At 40.6% G+C, this 20,849-nt stretch overlaps 1 protein-coding gene across 12 annotated transcripts in view; it reads right to left on the reverse strand.

Moving 5' to 3' along the window:
- Ets65a (DNA-binding protein D-ETS-3) overlaps nucleotides 1-20,849 on the reverse strand; it is a 94,873-nt gene that overhangs the window by 15,008 nt on the left and 59,016 nt on the right. For all 12 annotated transcript variants that reach the window (XM_076429646.1, XM_076429647.1, XM_076429645.1 and 9 more), the window contains 2 exons: nucleotides 20,095-20,154; nucleotides 1,294-1,353 (listed from right to left, as the gene is read on the reverse strand). In XM_076429646.1, coding sequence (XP_076285761.1) covers nucleotides 1,294-1,353; nucleotides 20,095-20,154 — 120 coding nt within the window. The remainder of the gene's footprint in view (nucleotides 1-1,293; nucleotides 1,354-20,094; nucleotides 20,155-20,849) is intronic.

Consider the following 20,849-nt stretch of genomic DNA (forward strand, 5'->3'; position numbering starts at 1 on the left):
GTCGATTGGCTCACGCGTCACTGCTCGTTTCTCTATAGCGAGCGCGATCATTTTTTCTTATGCCGCTGTGTACCCCTCATTAACTTCCTAATAGCGCGACAATTAACGCGTTAGCGGCGCGTGCGCTGAATATCCGACTCTTATTTGCTAGAAGCGATTGTCGAGTATTAGGAAACCATTATTCTTTAACATACATACATGGACGACTATTGTCAATCGTTCGAGGATTAAATTGGAATTTATCTACTTCGTTTCACTTTAAATAAAATACTTTTATTTTTTCTTTCTGGCGTCGCAGTTCACTCTGCTTGCAAATGATTTTGTGCACATACAGTGAGGGTAAAAAGTATTCGTACGCCTTTCAAAAAAAGAATAACTTTTTTATAATTGTACCAAACGACCTGACTTTTTATAATCAATTGGAAACATTGGTTTACGAAATGATATGAAAAGAAGATTTTCCAAAAATTATAATTTACATGGTTACATGCAAAAATAAGAAAAGCAGTTTTTAAAACTTTTATAACGTTTTGTGGATCTATGTTAGTTATACACATACTGAAAATTTTATCGAAGTCGGTTGACGCAGAAAAAAACAACACGCATCGGAAAATGTACGATATTCTGTGGATTTGAAGCAGAAACTGATCAAAAGTCGTGTAAAACTAAGATTTTCACCATTTTTAACCGCTTGTAGCTCGTGTCTATGTTCATCGATTTCGATGAAATTTTCAGCATGTGTGTAACTACTATAGATCAATAAAAAATATATTTTAAATTTTCTTTAAGGGCCCAAATAAAAAAGTTTTAGAAAATGCCTTTTTTATTTATGCATGTAACCATGTAAATAATAATTTTTGGAAAATCTTTTTTGCATATCATTTCGTAAACCAATGCTTCTAATTGATTATAAAAAATCAGGTTGTTTTCATAATATTTCTTAATAGTTTTTATAATATTTCATAATATTAAAAATTTCATAATATTTTTTTGTACACGGGAAAAATGACTTTCGTCTTATATACAGGTAGTGTAAATGTAGTTTTAACTTACAATGTTTGAAAGGATTTTCTTTTTATATTCCTTTTTAAAAAATAGCAAGTAGTAGTGTTATAATTATTAATGTTATTGCTAGGGCAGCCCGTGTAAAATATTGATATACAGATAGTATTTTAGACGGAAGTTCTCTGCCAATTTTTTTGTTAAATTGCCGATCAGTTTTACTCTCTTCTGACGATAGACAAAAAGAATTGAAGAGCTTTAACTTCTCAGGAATATCTACCTACTACATACCAGGCTGCCTGAGGTGGGTGTGCGTGTCCAGTGCTGATTTGGATAAGCTGCTTCCGTATCCTGGAACAGAATAGTTATGGCTTAATACATGACGTTCTTTTTTCTCTTACAATAAAATCCTTAATAGATCAAGTAAATGTCTAACGAATTCCCTAGTCATACTCGAAAGACGAAATACGACACACAATTTTACTATAATACACTGAACCACAGTAATTTTCGGACACTTTTAAAAGGACGATAAGTTTTTTAATATCAGATAATGCAACCTGGATATTTTTTGAGAAGTTAGAGCAATTAGTTTACTACAAGTCGTGAAAAAAATTTTTGAAATAATTGAGTTTATTAAAATTGATGTCCTAAAACTAAGACATCACAAAGTATAATTTATACACACATTTAGAGAAAGAGAAAAATATTCTAAAATGTAGATTTTCATTTATTGTGGAAGTGTTATAAAATTGGTATTGGTGTCTAATACAAAGCTTCGATAATCAAACACCATCAGTTCACAGTCCCCTAACTAATTCCAAAAGCCAATCCAAATCACCTCGCTCGTAAACCCGTCATTGAATTCAATCAGCCTCTGCGTAAAACTTTGTTTCCACAATTCGAATGCGGCTATATAAACTATCCATTACAATTTAATCGCATGTCAAAGCGTCTTCGTTTTAATTGTCCCTTCGTTTGCACACGACCCATTAATTTGCACGATCGAACAAATACGACCAGACGGCAGTGACTCGTGAAAAATCGGTTTTACATCGGTCATGTTGACAACTATTCTAGATGTTCTATTAGTTTAAAAGATCAATCCGGAGCATGTTGAAATGTCGGAACGAAAGTTTGTAGAGTTTTTAAATAAAAATTTGAAGATAAAATTAAGATATTTTCCATTTTGTTCCATTAGTTTTCGTAATTTTTAAAACTTATCATGTTAATGTATAAACCTATGAATAAATATCTTAATTTCATCTTCGACTTTTAATTTAGTCGTGCATAATATGTATAACTTTAAAAATATATAAATATGTGTGTGATAAGAAAATTTTTATCGATCAAGTACCACAATTAATATAAAATTCATAACGTGACAGAAGTTGAGGTTGATTGTTCCTGTCGTTAGAATTTGAAAAGATATTAACTTTCTTAAAGCTATTAATAGAGGAAATACAGTGGGTGTAAAAAATATTCGTACGTAAAACGTAAACATAAAACTATGATTTTTACCATTTTTAACCGCTTGTAGCTCGTGTGTATGTTAATCGATTTCGATGAAATTTTCAGCATGTGTGTAACTATTATACTATAGATCTACAAAGCAAATATTTTAAAATTTCTTTAAGGGCCCACATAAAAAAGTTTAAAAAATTGCCTTTTTTATTTTTGCATGTAACCTTGTATATTATAATTTTTGGAAAATCTTTTTTGCGTATCATTTCGTAAACCAATGCTTCTAATTGATTATAAAAAATCAGATCGTTTGGTACAATACAATTATAAAAAAGTTATTGTATTTTAAAGGGCGTACGAATACTTATTACACCCGCTGTATATTTCTATGTATAATTCCAGTGTTTTGCACTCCAAGCAGAACATTTTTATTTTAGATAAAAATCCGCAGTTTAGTCATGCTAAAGTTCCTTCCCGCCACCTTCCCAAGAGACGAGAGAACATTTTCTGCATTTACAAGATGACCTATCATAAATGTAACAGTAACAAGTGTTCGCAGAGAAATCGGGGTTCAATCATGCCCTCGTAGATTGGTAAAAACGTGACGCGGCGCGCACCGACGTAAACGTTCCGGGTCGAATCGTAACAAGGGAAAATCGTCGGTCGATCGAAGATGAAAAAGCGCAAGCTCGGTCGAGCGTTAGAATCCGTTAGAGAGGATTTCCGTGTAGGCAAACACACGGGACTGAGTGCTCCGTATACGTTTTCTCTCTCTCTCTCTCTCTCTCTCACTCACTTCGACTCTGGCTCCCTTCGTTCCGTCTATGTCGTCTCGCTTCGCTCTCCTCCGCCTTATCAGGGGCTAGACCGGCTAGCCTAACTCCTCTTCGCGTGTACGTGCGGGGAACGCGGCCACCGGTCACGTTCGCGCGAGTGTGCAATCTGTTTAAGGCACAATGCCCCTTAATTTCGCCTCGTTATATACTCTCGTTACGGGAAATCCCGTCTGTCGCGATACCAAAGGTATATCGCGCTATCGGTTTGATCTATCGCTGCGACCCGTCCACGCCCGGAAACCGACGCTATTGTAATTGCTTCTAGATCTGCCAAGATCAAAATTCCTCACTCAGGATCTTGGCAAAGATCCTCTTAGCCATTTGCAATACGTAAATTATTTTTCTCCCTTTAAAAAATCCTTCCAAAGGTATTGTTATTGTTTCTAGATCTGCCAATATCAAAATGGCAGAGACCCACTTAGTCCTTTGCACGACGTAGATTATTCTTCTTCGTTCAGAAAATCAATTCGAAGGTATTGCAGTTGCATCTAAATCTGCCAAGATCAAAATTCCTAACTCAGGATCACTAGGTATATTATTTTTCTCCGTTCGAGGAGGAGATTCGTGTAATTCAGATGCTATTGTACATAAGATAGAAAGTGTGTAAAAGAAAGTAATTTTTGGGTGACTCGTGCTGGTTCAATTGCATAAATAAATTCCGTGCTGCTTTTGCTGCCGTTGCTGCGCAGGCACGCCAGGAATCTCTGTCCCGTATTGTACGAGGCAGATGCCACCTCTAAATAGCAGTTGGTGTCCGCTGTGTTAAACAATTTGATTTCGTCTCTGATTGGGACGCAGGGCAGCCTCGGACGAGGGCGAGAGAACGCCTCGGGTCCGGGTCGTGGGGTCTTTGTCCGCAATCAGCGTAGCCGCGGGGCTGCGACTCCACGTCTTTCGTTCGTTTCGTGTTTAGAAGACAAACTCTGACACGACGACGACGACGAGTCCTGATGTTTTCCAAGACGAGCATTGTTCTTCGTTTCTGTGCGAATCGATGATATTAAATTATCTTGTAAATTCGTACGGTAAGTTCATACAAATACTGATCTTGCTGGATTAACCAATAAGCAAAGTAAGCACGAGCTTAGAACATCAGGAGAAGGGGTACACAATAAAATGGCTCCCATAAAAATTTTGTAAAAAACGACTTTTACTATTTTCTTTGTTCTCTATTTAATTGTTTCGAAATTTTTTGTCCAAAGTTAAATATGTTATTGTTTTTCTAAGAGTGTCCGAATATTAATAGAAGTTACTATACTTTGTTCCGTGCAAAATAACATATTGTTCTATGAAGAAGAAATGTTCTGTCATACGGCAAGGGGTTAGAGAATGATGCAAACAATTTTGTTTTTGCACAAAGATCCTGAACGAAAGCTGATCAAATTCCCGGTTGCATGGTGAGCCCTTCGACCGTCGAGGATTCGAAGGTCAACGGTGCATCGGCGATCATGCCAGTAGTGGAGACACGCGTGCATACGTCAGACGTCACGTCACCTCGAATCGACGTGCTTCCATTGTCGCGCGTATATCTGCGCATTCACGAGCAATTACTCGGGGCGGGGTAATCCCGTTAGGCAGCGCGCAGTTTCCTCGGGGGAGGATCAAAGGACCCGCCATTCCAAGCTGCTGCACTCTTTGGCCGTTCCAGCCCGAGCACAATACCGTTTCTCCGAGAGAGAACCGACGACGAGAGGGGTTTTCGCCGAGGGGGTCGAAGAAGAGAATGCTGGAGAGACGCGCGTCGTCGTTCCACGACTTCGAGAAACTTTGGGTAACTTCCAAATGCACGGCTGGCCGGCTCGCGGTGTATTTCGTTTCGGCCAGACACGATACGCGGTACTCGGAGCAATTATCGTTACCGCTCCGTTTCGACTTTGCTTCCGTGCCGGGCATTTTGAGCCGGAGCACCCCGATGCTCTAGCGGAATTTCCGGTTTTATTGTGCGCCACGGAAATACGGGCTCTAAGGATCGGTAATGCTGGATTTCGCGGCGGCTGCTTGTCTGTCGCGCGAACATTCTGATCGCCGCGATTTGTGGCACGAAAAATGGGAAGCGGGAATCTCGAATCGGATCGAGTTCGGGGTTGGATCGCGGAATTATACTCGTTTGGAGACTCGAATTAGGTCAAGGTTAACCCTTATCCACCATAGACATTGAAATTTAGGAGAGTATTATAAGCGGTTCATCGAACTGCTGGCAGAATGTAAATTAAGCTTACTGATAACTGGAATACTGGGTGCGCCGAAAATCGTGGTACAACCGGATATAAAGGAATAAAAAATAGCATTTTTTCAATTGACGCTGCGTTTTTGAGGAGATCGAGTTTAACCCTTATGTGGCCAAACAAAATGTATAAATTATTTAAAACCTTTTGTCTTTAACATATTTGCACAAATTCTCATTTTAAGACTATAAATATAACTTTATACATTAAGACTATAAATATAAATAAACATATATTAGCGAACAAAGAATGGACATTCAAAGAAATTCTGTAATATTTTTAGAGGAACATTAACAAGTTGTTGAAAGAAATGCAGTACATAAATGGGTACCCGGTTGGCTACACAAGCTGCAGTCATTAAAACTTGTTTGTCATTCACAAAATTATTGATTTTCCTCAGAGATACATTACGTATCGAACTTGTACATAATGGGAATAATGAACAATATGTAACTGATCTTTTGTCACGTACATACCTAAATGTATTTGCAACTTCAGGAATTAGATGCATTGTCTTGACTTCGCCAATACGTCGGCATTCCTCAAAGGTTTAAAACAACTCAGCCCGTTAAGCTAGGAACCAGAGGAATCGATAACACCACCATCTTCCATCTTACTTCAAAGAAGTAACAATCCTCCCATTCCATACCGTGAAACATCCACTTCGGACCTCACACCCTAGCAGAACTGCATCGCTAAAACGCATCGAGCCACCAAGCGCAACCAAACTATACAATCCGTCGTCGACACGTAAACTCTAAAAGTTCGCCTTACGTCTCTCGGCGGGAAAGTTTCGCTCGCTATTCGGCCGGTGTCAAAGGCGGGGGGAAAGAAATTCTGTTCGCGCGCGTGTACAAAGATGGAAATCAAAGAAGCTTCTCTCGCGGGCTGTTAAGGTCGCGGGGCTGGGCTTTGTCGCACGACGGCAAAGAATTCCGGCGAGTACTTCGGGTACTCGGGTATCAAGTACCGGGTATACACACGTAGTAGCAAGCACGCTAATCCCTTCTACCTTGGGAGGCACTCGTTTCACCTCGTCCACAGTTAAAGGGTCGCGTGCTACCGCCTCGCCTCGCTCCGGCTCATTATTACGCACCGAGCCGCACGCCGCCTCGCCGTGATTTATGCCCGAAACAGGCTCGGCCTGTCTAGACGGCCGTGTGTATGAGTCAGTGATACCACTTAAGGCCGAATCGCGGAGTGATGAATTGACTTATTGCCGGGCGTAAATAAGATCGGCGGGTGCCGCTGTTTTAACCTCGTTCAGAAACGATTAGGCCAGATCGCTTTGGCCCGTGTGCCCTCCAGATTGAATTAAGTGCAACGACGGCTCGAACAACGTCTCGTGAAACGGACACTACGTTGCGAGTCTCCTCACGCAATTTTCTTAACAGTTCTCAAGAAATGTTTAAACTTTCTTCATCTTTTACGTGGATTTTTATAGCATCTGCCGGTATGCTCGATATCTTCTTTTAAACTCGTCTCATAATTATTTATTTTTCAATCACATTGGAAAACTCGTCTTACTCATTACATAATATTATATAATGTGTAAATTTATTTATTCTCGTTCGGCGACGAACCTGGTCAACTCTGCCAGGAGATTAAACAAACTGGTATATACAGTTTAGATATAAATTTAATTAGATTTTTCGTTTAATAGACATATTATTCTAGAGCAAGAGAATATTCTTAGTTATTATGACTTTTGGCTATTAAGAGATTCCCATCGAAGACGTCGCCAATTAGTCATTTTCCTCGTTCGTTTGTTGATCGCAGCGAACGTGTGTATTTTAATTGTGTTTACGTCAGTTGGCAGACTTCGCTAAGATATCCTGCCACGCGACACGGAACCGCGATCACTTAATTATGATTAATTGCGGTTTTACCGGGAAAAGATCGCGGCGTAACGCGCGAGGCGATTACGCGGCTCGCGGGTTTAAAGAGCGAGTTGCGTGCCGTTGTTCATTCCCACCCTGCGCGCACTGTATCGTTCGAGATTCTTTATACCATGTCTCCACATGAAAATTTTATTCGGGGGGTCTAATCAGAGTCGCGTCATAACGCACAATTTTTTCGTGGTTCCTAAACATCTACTTATTGGAGGGGACAGCTCCTCAACTTTTGCAAATTTTTCGTAAGCCCTAGACAACATTTTTATTGGATAAGATACCCTACATTCAACTCTTGCAATTTTAAAACTCTAAGTGACTAGGTATTGATTTTGTCCCTTCCTTTATTTTCTTCTTCTTGAACATTTTTTAATTAACTTTGTATTGAAGTAATAATTAAATCTGTTGAAGATGGTCGTTTGTTAGTATCAAAACTAATTAAATGCGGGTGCACCCTCTCTTGGTTACAAGTCGTTCATTGTTTTTCACGTTAACTATTAAATTAAATAGTGTTTACGGGGTCTGTTACCTTGATCGAATTCCTTGTTAAATTGTCCCCAATTTACTATTTATAATGTTGACTTTTATACTGGGTGTCTCAGCTGAAGGAGACCACCTAAATATCTCCTTTATTTTTAATGGCACAAAAGAAATATCTATGACATAATTTAAATGGTATCGAAGGATTATTTTTTCACAGTTTTTCAAGGTCATCGTTATTTTTTTATCGGGAAAACTATTTTTTCCACCTTGTTAATGACTTAAGAACATTCAAATGTATTTTTTCAGTCGCTAGAAGATGGAACAAAAAAAAAGTTTTCCCGATAAAAAAATAACGATGACCTTGAAAAAACTATGAAAAAATAACCGAACAAAAGAAATTGTTCTTCTATGATATTCCTCCTTCAACACCATTTAAATTGTGCCATAAACATTCTTTTTGTGCCATTAAAAATAAAGGAGATATTTAGGTAGCCTGCTTCAGCTGAGACACCCTGTATAATGATACACTTTTCCATTGAATATGAAAGTTAACACCTTCTTTACTGTTACAATTCATGCAATTTAAATATTGGTGCTGCTCTGAGCTACAATTGTGCCAAGATAGAAACGAAATAATAATCAATTATCAAAAATATATACACAACAGTATACTTTACTTTAATCGTTACTATAAAGAGTAGTGCATTTGGAAATATACTATAATATTTTACACTATTATAACACAATTTCCATCTATTCTAATAATTTGATCACTCTCGGTATCTCAGAAAATCTCGTTTTCTAAGCAGCGATGATGCGATAAATAAACACTAACCCCATTCCGCTTCCGTTTCTCGCAACTCGCACAGAGCCGCGCGTTTATCATAGTGCCCCGACAAAAGCCATTTGTTATTCATCGGTTAACTGGACCGATTGAACGATCCGAACCCGACATCCGGTTTCCCCGTCTGATCGACCGGTTCCTTTTTCCCTCCGCATAATAGGATCGTAAAGAGAAGCGGCATTCTGCGCGGCAGCAACAATGTCACGGAGCTGCTCTCCCGCGAGTTTTTCGGAGCCGCGGGCAGGAAACCACGGAGAACCGAGCGGATCCGGCGACGGGGATCCTGGCAACGGTCCCCGTTCCTTCGGGATCGTGGTCGACGGCCACGAAAATCCCGGGGGACACGGATCGTGGGCAACAAGTCAGCGGGAAACGACGCGTGACCGGCGCGTTCTCTCGCCGCGCGTATTCACGACAATAAAAATGGGGTGCGCGCCGATTCCTCTCTCCTCGCCCAGTAAACAATGCCGTCGATTGAATTATGGCCTCCTTCGATTCTCCCGATGCAACGATTTCCTTGAGCTGCGCCATTGTCCGGACGCCGACGCGAGCATTGTGTCTCCGAACGGGTAACGATTAATTCTCCTGAATTATTGAGCTAGCTTAGAAACGGGGACGCGCCGAATCTTCCTCACAGTAATTCCCTCTTTTCACAGATTTTATCGCAACTCGCATTTTTCAATTTCTCCGAGTCCGACGAAAAGTCAAATTCGATTTCCTGTGGTGATGGTTTCATTACACTGACCGATTTAGATCTACTAATCCTGGTACCCTTCGTTCAAAAATAAATAAGTACTAAATTCTAATTTTCTTTAACATGTTTTTGAAGCTACTTCTTTGAAATCAACGTTAATCGTTGAGCCCGTTATAATTGCTTAACAATTTAGACCGGATGAAGTAGACTTATTCACGAAATATAAAGGTACAAAATGATAGCACACTTAACGAGAAACTTGAAATATAATATAGAATATAATATTCTCCCATTCGTCCAAAATGCTCTACTTTACATCGTTAATATTTTGGAATTGTCTGCCATTTTAGTACACAGCTCTGGCAAGATGTCCCCAACAATTTTCAATAATGTTGAGGTTGGAGATCTTGCTGGTCACTCCAAAACACGAATAATTTTGAAGAAAAGTATTTCTGGACCGCTTTAGCCGCGTGGACTGCGACATTATCCTGTTGTTGTAAAATTGTGTTTATTTGCAGCAATTCTTACAGCATAAGTGTTTAGTTGTTCATTTATCATTTCAATATACCGTTCACTATTCATTCGTCCTTTTATAAATTTGATTTCTGTCTTACCCCAATATCCAATATCGGCCCAAATTATCACACAGCCGCCTCCCATTTGGCGACGGCTTAAAAGTTGCTGTTCTTCATTCAAATTATGATAGCAATAGCCTACGTCGTTTGGACCATCCAAATTAAATCGTTTATCGTCAGTAAATATGACAGAGGGAGAATCGCAGTTTTAAAAGCCGGAAACATTGTTTAGCAAGGACGTCCGTCGGATCAGTGGCGGATTCTTTTGGTCGAAGGGTTGACTCGGCAAAAGTAGCTGGATACGTGGCTGTCGGGTGGCCGTGTATCTTCCCCGCAATATTATTCTTCTGACCGATACAAGGCTCGAATAGAATGGTACCCACGGAGAAAGGAAACGTCCGTAGCATATTGGAAAAAGAAGGGGTCGGGCCGGGACACGTTCCGAAGTCGCTTGTCGCAGCTCGTATTATGTCTTTCGGTAGTACATACAGGGCCACGTGGCTATGCGTGACACGTTCACGCATCGCTGGCTGGGTTTCCACCCTCCCACGGCATATCGGCCCGTATTCATCTCTGATTCCTTGTTGGGGTGTGCACGGATTGCGTTTCCACTTTAACCGTGCGTCGTTGAACGTCTATCAATGGTACACGAGCGGCATGCTACTTAATCTGACCGGGGTCCGACGTTTGATAAACTTGTCGACCGGGCTTATTTTCTTTGCTCTCGGATATTAACCGAGCCTTCTCTTTTCCTCGCGACTTGACCGAATTCGTTTCTACGGAAATTTACATTTTCTTTCGCGAGTTTACTTATTCTCTTTGTAACTGGATGGACGTCGGAATTCGTGCTTCTAAAAATTACCATTCTCTATTAACCATTCGCGCTCGAGTAGTGACTCTGCGGCATCACTAAAAATTGCTGTACCATAATCAAAATATTGTTTATATTCTTAAATATGTTGGTATCTAACCAATTACTAAACATTTAAGTATTGTATGAGGTACTATATCAATTTCATATCCAGAAAATGAAAAAGATCATATGAAGCAATTAGTATTCGAGTTAAAATAGTTCCGATTGGAAAGCGTTAACTTCTTAAGTGGCTATGAAGGATGTAATCGTCATCACCGATGTCCTTAAATCTTTTTAATATGCCCACTGCTTTAAATTGTACGTTTCTATTTTTGTCATAAATGCATAAAATCCACAGTCTAGTCATCACTAAACTGCGGATTTTATGCATTTATCACTGGACTGCGCATCTTTATGCATTTATTGCATATGCAAATTTCTAAAACATAAGAAAACGTGTACAATAGTGTACGTGAATAAAAGTTGATAATGCTTTTAATTAATTTTTACCAGGAAGAATCTTTTAGTCAACAAAAGAAATAATTCCGTTATTTTAATCAATAAACTTGGACATAAAAATGGGAATTTACATAAAAATCCGCAGTCTATTTATCACAAACTTGGGTAGATGAAACACAAAATAGTGAGAAGATGAAGAGGATTACAGCATGCCAATACATTATATCCAATCTAAGAAGATTACAGATTTTTATTTCTATTTGTTGCAATCACAATAATGAAAATTTGTATTTGGACGTATATATTCGCATAAGATTAAATAATGTGAAACACTATGCCCAAGTCGAATATATTCGCTTACGTGTAATAATAATAATAGCTATTATAGTTTTTTATTTTATTATTTTATTTTGCTATGACGTATGAACAAACAAACACTGAATTGTATGTTACTATAATTAGCAACTATGCACGAGCTCAAGGCTAGATTTAATAACAATGTTCGTCAATGTTTCTTCACACGATAGTCTATAATTATAATCATTGTCCCCTTTTCTCTCCTTCTGTAGACTTAATAACTCTGTATTAAAGTTGTATTATTAGCTTCACTTAATGCGTCGTATAGTTTTATACACAAAATGAAAATCATTCGGTAGATAGCTTGCGAAGTCATAAGAGGTTCCTTTTACTTTCCGAGAAGGTGAAAAGAAGTTGTAGGAAGTTTCAAAGATAAAAGTATTGCCTCCCGTGTTACTTGTATCTGTGCGGATATCTTTGAAGTAGGACGAACTTCAGAGACACAGTCAACTTGTCGAGAAGATGAAAAAATGGAACATAAACTTCCCAAGATAAAGATATTGACAACTATGACCCCTGTTTTTGCGAGGTCTCCTCGAAACAGCCGTTGAGGATTTATACTTCTTGTTCCAAAGATGAAATAAAGGGTTGTAAATCCTTCAAGGTAAAAACATTGACTTCCACAGTGTTCGTTTCTAGTAGATGGTGTGCCTCGAACAAAGCGTTGGGACACAAGGGATACAATAAACAATCTAAATAGTACATGTAGTTTCAAATGAAGCAATTGCAAATGATGATATAAAATGGATTGTGCTAATTATTCCAAACCTTAGATGTTATATTTTAAAGATTCTACATATTTCTGTTTTTTTTTCACAACATTTATAGTTGAGGAAAACCAGAAAGTGAATTTTGGCTTGCACTGTATTTCTATTATTAATCAAGATTGTAGACTTTCACAGCACACTTGATATATAAATATACACATACAAAATATAATTATTATATGTCAGTATATAATAATAACATGTAAACTTCCACAAAACGCAGATATAAATCTGCATTTAAAGAGAACTTTAGAGAATACTTGTAAGAAACAAATTTTTATTTGGTTCCACGACCTTGCAACAGAAAATTTTTATTTTGCATAAAGATCCATAGTCTAATGACAATATGTTGCGTTTATTAATTATATGAATTTCACAATTCATTGAAAAAGAAAAAGATTATCAAGGAGAATTGCGAATTAAGCATGGAATAAAGGCGGACAATGTTACGGGTCGAAAGAAACGTAATCCGAACGTGAACCGTGCCGCAGCCACGTCGAAAGCACAAGTTCCTTATCCACTGAAACCCATGAATTCAAATTACACTTTCGCCTGTTCGTCTCGCATGAGGATAACGGCGCGGCGCGCCGAATAAAAAATAATTTCCGACTCGATCCGGGAATGCATAAAAAATGCACGTAGCGAATTGCAATTAATTTCCACGGGGCACAGTAACGCCGTTCGCGAACCGTTCCTGTTCGCAACAACGACGGCGCGGCGGTGGGTTTCGCGGGCTCACGTGGTTCGTGCTCGAGGCAATATGCCTTTGTTCGTCAGATAAGAAACAGCTGTAGCAAATCCCGTTTGTAACGACGTGTTACGCGGAGGAAAATTAATCGTTTCCTAATTATCGTATAGCGTGAATGCGACACACACACGGGACCAACGGTACAGGAGGAAAAAAGGATTCTTGTCGCGGCTGGAATCTTAACGCGCGGAGGATTTCCTCCGGCACGGAATCGCGAAAACGCTTCGATACGGCCGGCGGCCGTGGCAATGCTTATCGGGCTCGGTTCAATTAAGTACCGACACGAAACTCCTTCCTTTAAGCTTCAAGATCCCCGAGTTTCGCGTAAATCACCGCTCACCTTGCCGCACGGGCCGTTTTCATTTGTCTGTCTCAACGCTTCACTCGTCGGAAGTTATTTAATATAGTACGAAATACAACAGTCTCACTATCGTGTTTCGCCCTCCTCATTATGCCGCTATCACTACGTTTTTCTGTTTTCCGTAGACCGATTGCGGCTGCAACCGCGGTGCGCGTGCCCGAGGAATCACGTGACCGATCAGGAACGCCTATCAGCTGCTCTCCTGCCACGTTGCACCGTTTCATTGGCTGTCACGGGCAATTCGACGCGGTGAGTGCTCAAAAATTCCTAACACTATATATTGAGGCTATTTTGTTCATTCGCGTATGTACTTTTGTGAGTAGACCTTGTTTTTATTAATTTCTTGGAAGAAATAGAAAATTTATTATACGTTTACATTTACTTTAATGCTTCAATTTTTTTATAACAGAAGAATAAAATGTTATTTCGGTATATCTAAGAAATTAATAGCCTGCGGATTTTATGCGTTTATGGTAAAAATAGATAGGTAAAATATAAAACAGTAAAAAGATTAAAATCATTTGACAGTGTCGTTATACTACCATTAACTTCAGTCTATATTCAAATTATTCGTGAAACATATAAATTTCTATCTATAGCTTCTGCGTCTTACAATTGATGCACAAACTTTTTATTTTGCCTAAAGATCCGGAGTCTGTTAGTAATATTTGCTATACAGTATATTCTGTTTGAAACCTTAATTGCGAGCACGACTTGACTCTTTGCAGGCGAAGATTTTTAGACATTTTAAAAATATTTTTCTCAGAGAGCTTGAGCGTGTCAAAGCAATTATATAATTGATTTTCTATTATGTACATAATTCATGTGTTTTGCAAAGATCTAAATAGAAGAGTTAATCGAAGGAAAATCATCGTGTTGAGCGAATATTCGAAATGCCACTTTGAAAACAAAGTTCCTAATCGCGATGCAAAGGGTTAAGAGGGGCTGTTTGCGCGCAGCCGACTCCAGGAATCGTTCTTGATTCCTATTCACGGGTGAATCACGGTAACCGGGGCCCGGCGATTGTATGCATTTTTCGTTCAAACGGGCATTTTACCCTGGAAATCGTGAACGGGGGTGGCAAGCAGGGGTGCAAGGTGGGTGGGGGTGGGCGCCTGGTCGTTACCTACGGTGTCGAGGTGTATGATAGTCACGGCATATACGTGATCGGGACGCGTGAGCAAACTGCCAAGGCACGCGCCGTGCCGGAGCACGTAATTATCATAGGGAAGTTAGGGTCGCCCTCAGACACACGAGCGAGGGATAGAATGAGAGAGAGAGAAAGAGAGAGGTCGAGAGGGTCGGTCGACTCGGGTCAGGAAGTCACGCGAGGCGGACCCGCGACCGGACGTGAAAAGAGGGAGGAGGAGTACTTTTATTGTTCTACCAGTTGTCTTAGAGTCGCTTTTCCTGGCCACTGGGCAGACTCGTTGAAAACTGGGGGTCGATAGACCACGGAGTCCTGGAACTACCCCCTTTCTAGCCAAGCCGTTATTCCGCTGAAAATTTATTCGGGAAAGTGGAGAACGCTGGAAAATGGGCTTGCGAGAATTTATGGGTCCGCCGACGCGACGTCTGAAATCTTTAGGGGATGAAACATATCTGTGAACGAACAATGAAGATAGCGATTGCCTCGATGATTGATCGAATTGGCCCATTAGGGGATAACATAGTCTCAATTCTTATTTGGAATCGGGATCTATCAGTCTTCCGAGTTGTAAGTTACCTTGTACCCTTCTTACGCTTAAATTGTCTTGAGACGGTTGCTGAAACCACTCCAGCCCTAATTTCTTGATTTATTATCGTCAAGACCATCTTTTAATCAATCCCTGCTATCTTAAACTCAATCTATAATCCACTTTGAAACTGCTTTATCGACATCTTTAAAGATTCTTAGTAAACAGCGGATTTTCGATTCGGTCCCTTAAAAAATGTTTTGTCTGTTCATCTCACATAAAGTGACAATGATTAATGTTAGATTGTACATCATGATGCATTTATGGTATGAGCATACTCGTGATAAAGAATAAAGAGCATCTCCATAATCGCGACAATTGCAATGGAAACTGATGGAATCTTTCAGGAGACATATTAAATTTCCCATTTATCCCGTTTTACAGAAAATAGCTCACGAAAATAGAAATTCACCCAAAGATCTGCAGTCTCCCGACGACAATGACCCAACAATTGTAATCATGAACCGTCACCGAACAGAAGTTACGATTGCACTAATAATCTCGGAGCGAACAATAGTTGGCAATTATACAGAAGCTACTCGAATCAACAATTACACTCGTCATTACGAACGTGTAATCGCTTTGTCCAACACAGTGCTCCACCTTTCGTCAAAATCGATGACCTCGGTACAGCAAGTTTCGAGTGCAAGGGCATGATAAGAGAAAAATGTCGGACAACGATGCAGTATCGGTCTCGCTGTGGTGCCGGGGTGTGCTGAAAAGAAAAGTGCGACGGGATGGAAGTGGAAAAATGTTTTTTACATTACTCGTTTCGCGGAAGTTTTTAGGGGATCGCGTGAACAGAGACGAGAACAAAGCACTCGAGATCGTAGTTCAGGGATGGTTGGAGTACACCGGCACGATCCGCCCCGAAACTTGCGGCGGGTTTCGGTCGGCGAACACGCGAACAACATTAATGGCCGTGCTCAAATTACCGAGCGCCAGATACATCCCGAACGCGTTAATTCATAGCCGAGCCGAACATCGGTTTGTCATTGTCCACGGGTGACAGTAACGCTGGCATATCGAGAGAGGGATTGGTCTCGCCTCGTTCATTTGCTCGATACCGTGAATTCGGTCTTGTTCCGAAGAATCCGACTGTCCGAACGGAACAACGCAAAATGGCGGACCGTGAAACCGTGTTCGCCATACTCGGCCAATTTCGAATGAAATTCGCCGCTCTTGAAGATAAACCGATAATGAAAACCAATATTTTCTAAACATGGTATTTGCACATACAGAGTCACATGATTTTAGGGGGAGAATTATTTGGTGTAAGTAACGTTCTTTTAATTGTACTCGTAGAGAACATATGAAGGTCAACTTAATGTTGTGAAATACAGTTATATATTTTTTAATGCACCATTTGATGCAGCTCGTTAACGCGAAAAAGCGTTAGTTTAGGAGATATTTTCATTTTTATAAAAAATAAAAATTAATAATAATAATAAAATAATATAATGGTATTCCGAAATTCTTCTAAATACTCATTGTCGTCATAAATGCATACAATCCTAGGATACTCTCGATACTAGGATACTCTCGAAGATTGTGTTTTGTTGTACCGTGAGTTTTGGGGCGCTGTGTGATTTAATCGTGTTCCGAGCTCCGACGACTCGGATTTCGGATGATGTTCAAGGCAATTATTAGTCCGTCACTAGTCACAGGTACCAGAGAATTAATTCGGTGGTCCGGACAGGGTTGGAGCAGTTTGTAATTTCAATTTCACGGCGCGGGAGAGCCGCAAAGTGCCCCGGGGGACAACACGCGTCGACCCCTTCCCTGTAATTTCATGAACTTCGCGACGACGACCGGCTCCCTTTTATGTCATCCCACAAACTGTAAACTAACAATAAGTCAGAGGCGACGCGGCTTAGTCGAGATCAAATACTGTGTTCCAATTTGCTGACAGTGGGGTTGCGAGACAACGGGGTAATGATCTTCCTTGGATAACACTTGAGAGGCGACCTTTTTCATCCTCTATTCGATTGAAGAATTTCTCGATGAAGTTCTGGGGCGAACATTTTTCTCTTGTGCCAATGAAAATTAAACATGATTCATTTTGCTTCCTTCATCAATGATGTGACGTGAAAACGTATGTTGTTAATTTTATTAAATAAAGTTAGAAAAGCATGTTTTTCTATACGATTTGAGCATCTTTAGAGCCGCAGATTTAATTCAATATTTCATTCAATTCAATTCAATAAATGGTGTATTTCTTATTGGTTAACAATTATACAGGAAGGGTAAAGTTCTATTAAGATTTATATTATTATATCAGAATAGATTTTGAACTCTGAAATTTTGTATTTCGTGGAAATCTATTATTCAAAAAATGGCGAGGATGTGGACGTTAAGTTAAGAAAAATATTTTGCAACATATTTTAGACATCGAACGATTGTAGAGAAGACTTGAACGAACTGTAATGGTGAACGTGATCTTGCGTAAATTACAACAATGTTTATTCTTGTAAAAAATTGTGTAATATTCCCGTGCCGGAAATTTCATCCGAAAACACTCGACACGTATGCGTGAACTGTACCAGCAGTTCCCTCTTTGACAGTCGATCCGTGGCGATTGTAATCTAACGAGCCATCGAAACCGCAAGCCGTTTACATCAAGCAACCCCCGGGGCGGGGCTGTGATCTCTGCGAAATGATTGTGTCAGTACGTGTTAACCTTCTCTATGGGGATGGCATCCGATGTAATAGTGGTGCTTAATAAATATTCGTATCAAAAGAAAACAGAAGCAACCCAATATTCGCTTTCGAGAAATCAATGATAATTTTCTTATATTACTTATTTACTAATAGTTGAATAATCAATTAGATATTTGAATTCATGCAAAATTTGCAAAAAGTGATACTATTCTGCAGTTGGAAAGCCATATAATTGATAGTGTTCAAACACATTTTATTCTATCATTTTAACGTACTTCTTTCCCTAGAATCATCCCCTTTTTGGCTGTATCATCTGTATACAAAAATATATAGAAGTCCCCACACACAAAAATCCAAAACCCACCTCCATCCGAACATACAAAAACAAAGCTTGCAACGCAGCATAACCAACGAAATGGGAGTGTCGACAAAAGGGTGCGAGGTCAAACAGCAGTCCGAGTGAAAACAGGCGACTTATGGTATTTCGGCTGGGCCGAGGTAATCGCCACGCAATCGCTTCTCATACCGAGCCAATTAATCGATCGATAGTGAGATATGGGGGGAGGGGATATGTCGCGACGCATGGGAGCTTCAAACGATCGTGATCGGTCCCAGGGCGACAAATCGGAGCGTTAATTCGCCCTTTGCTAGGTGATCCATGGCGACGCGGGGGTGTAACCTGTCCAGGGCGACGGATCGAGGCTAGAAGCCGTTTATAACAACCTGCCCGCGGGCGGCCGGGCCTCTCTGATCTCCGCGAGATGATTGTGCGGGATTTCCGCGCGTCCTCTCCGCATCCATTCCGCAGGGTGGGGCCGCGGCTGTTCCGCGTTGCCGCGCGCGGCCAAGCGTCTCTACACAGCCCCCGGGGCTTGCTCTGCCGACGACAAAGGGGCCGCGGTTCAACGCGCCACAAAGCGCCGGGACGCCCACCCACACACACATACATAGATACGTATATAGACAGTCCACCCCCAGCGGGGACGTATGGGTGCGGGGGGCATGCACACACAGACTCGGCACAGTCGAGGATACACACAAAGAGGCCGGGTCCCATTCGAGCGAGCCCCGGAGACGCGACGCGTGAACTTGCACCCAACGACGCCCACGCCGCCACCCTTTAGCCCTTCTGGTTACATGTGGCGAATCGGGAACGACGCCGAAAGAAAACTCGACGACCGGTTTGTTGTTTCCAGTTAGGAAGCTGATGCGCGATAAGGTGTACCCGGATCGATTGGGGTTGTTTTCAGGGTGGTGGGAGCGAGAGGTGGTTGGGATGAGAGGCAGGAAGATAGGAAAATCAACTTCTTTCTGTAAGATGTGTGTGAAGATTGGTGATCAGTTGACTGCGGATTTCTATGCAAAATGAAGATTTTCTTCGTCGATTGCAAGAGACAGGCGTTAGATATACATTCCATTCTTGTTTGAATAATTTTGGCAAGTTCAGATATTACATCGATGTTTTTAAATCATTTTTATCGTTCTATACTTTTAAATTGAATCCACTCATCTTTGTCATAAATGCATAAAATTCGCAATCCAGTGATCACTAATCTTAGCTAACATAATATCGACAATAAAATAATACCGGTTCCAACTCTATGCTTAACAAATTACCGATAACTAACGTTAAGTATGCCTACTACATACATTACAGCAATGAAGTACAGTATTCCCACGATTGTCGTGAGAACCTCGGGGGTATATGTAGAGTCTCAGGAAACGAAATGGTACTACGTTTTTTTACGCGTGCCGAACATAGATTTCTTGGATAACTTTTCCAAGTGAAAACGACGATCCTGGGTAAACAACGGTGCTAAGCGGGAAATTGTTGTATTGTACTAATGCTATTCCATACCCGAGAATATACCTGATACATCGAGTATCATAAAACCCTAATTTAAACACCCTGATACCTTAATTTCTTTGTAGCGCGATCGACCGCCCAAGGGGAACCCCCTAGTAGTGGGGATAAAAAAGTCACATCATCCGCAAACCCGAAAGTCACATCAATCGCGGGAACACTGTAATGCCAATTAAATAAAAATTCTCATCTGATAACTGTAAAATAGTGATGAAACATTTTTTAGTTACAACATAAATTTCAATAGTGTAAACAAAAGATGACGAAACTTACCCTGCCCAGGAGCCGGCGACGTGGCGTGGCTCCACCCCCCTTTGTACGAACTGCTGGCATCTGTAATAAAAACCATAACAATAAGCCAACAGAACTTGCGATTAGTACGCAGCTACAAACAATTGTCTTACATCATAAAGGGAAACCAAGAGTTTCATTAAATCTCTCTAAAAACATTAGAGTCAGGGGAGAGTTAGTCACGCAATATAAATTTCTCGGGAATCGGCGAATGACCCTAAACTTTCGGCATACATCAAAGCAAGCAACGCCACCAAAATTCCGTTCGTAATAAATACGAGACTGTCATTCGTTGAAAAAGCTCCATGGAGTTCCGGAGAAGTTCACCGGTTATCGGCGGAATCTACATGGACTTCTCGTTCAATTGACCACGAAGTGGAAGTCGAAAATCGCCATTGATCGGCCTGACAAAGTGTGCGAAGTACGAAGTGCGGAGCACGTGTTGTACTTCGCGATCCTTCGAAAGAGATTACACATCTCTCCCTCCCGTTTTTGCCTTACCTTTTTTAGGTCACGTTATTAGAAGACGTATACCGTCGTCTGCAATTGCAAGTTAATCAGTTCTGGGAATCGCGAGTGGTCGTAAAATATATCAGATCGGCCGGTCGCGGTAGTCGGTTGAAAAACAATCCTCCGGGAAAATCTTTACGACACCTTAATGACACCCGGTCTGCGTGATGTGGCTTCGAATTATGATTTAGACCGGACTGCACACGGGCGAAACTTTTTCAACCCCC

This window comes from Lasioglossum baleicum, chromosome 9 (assembly GCF_051020765.1).
Source record: "Lasioglossum baleicum chromosome 9, iyLasBale1, whole genome shotgun sequence".
In the NCBI taxonomy this organism is placed as follows: domain Eukaryota; kingdom Metazoa; phylum Arthropoda; class Insecta; order Hymenoptera; family Halictidae; genus Lasioglossum; species Lasioglossum baleicum.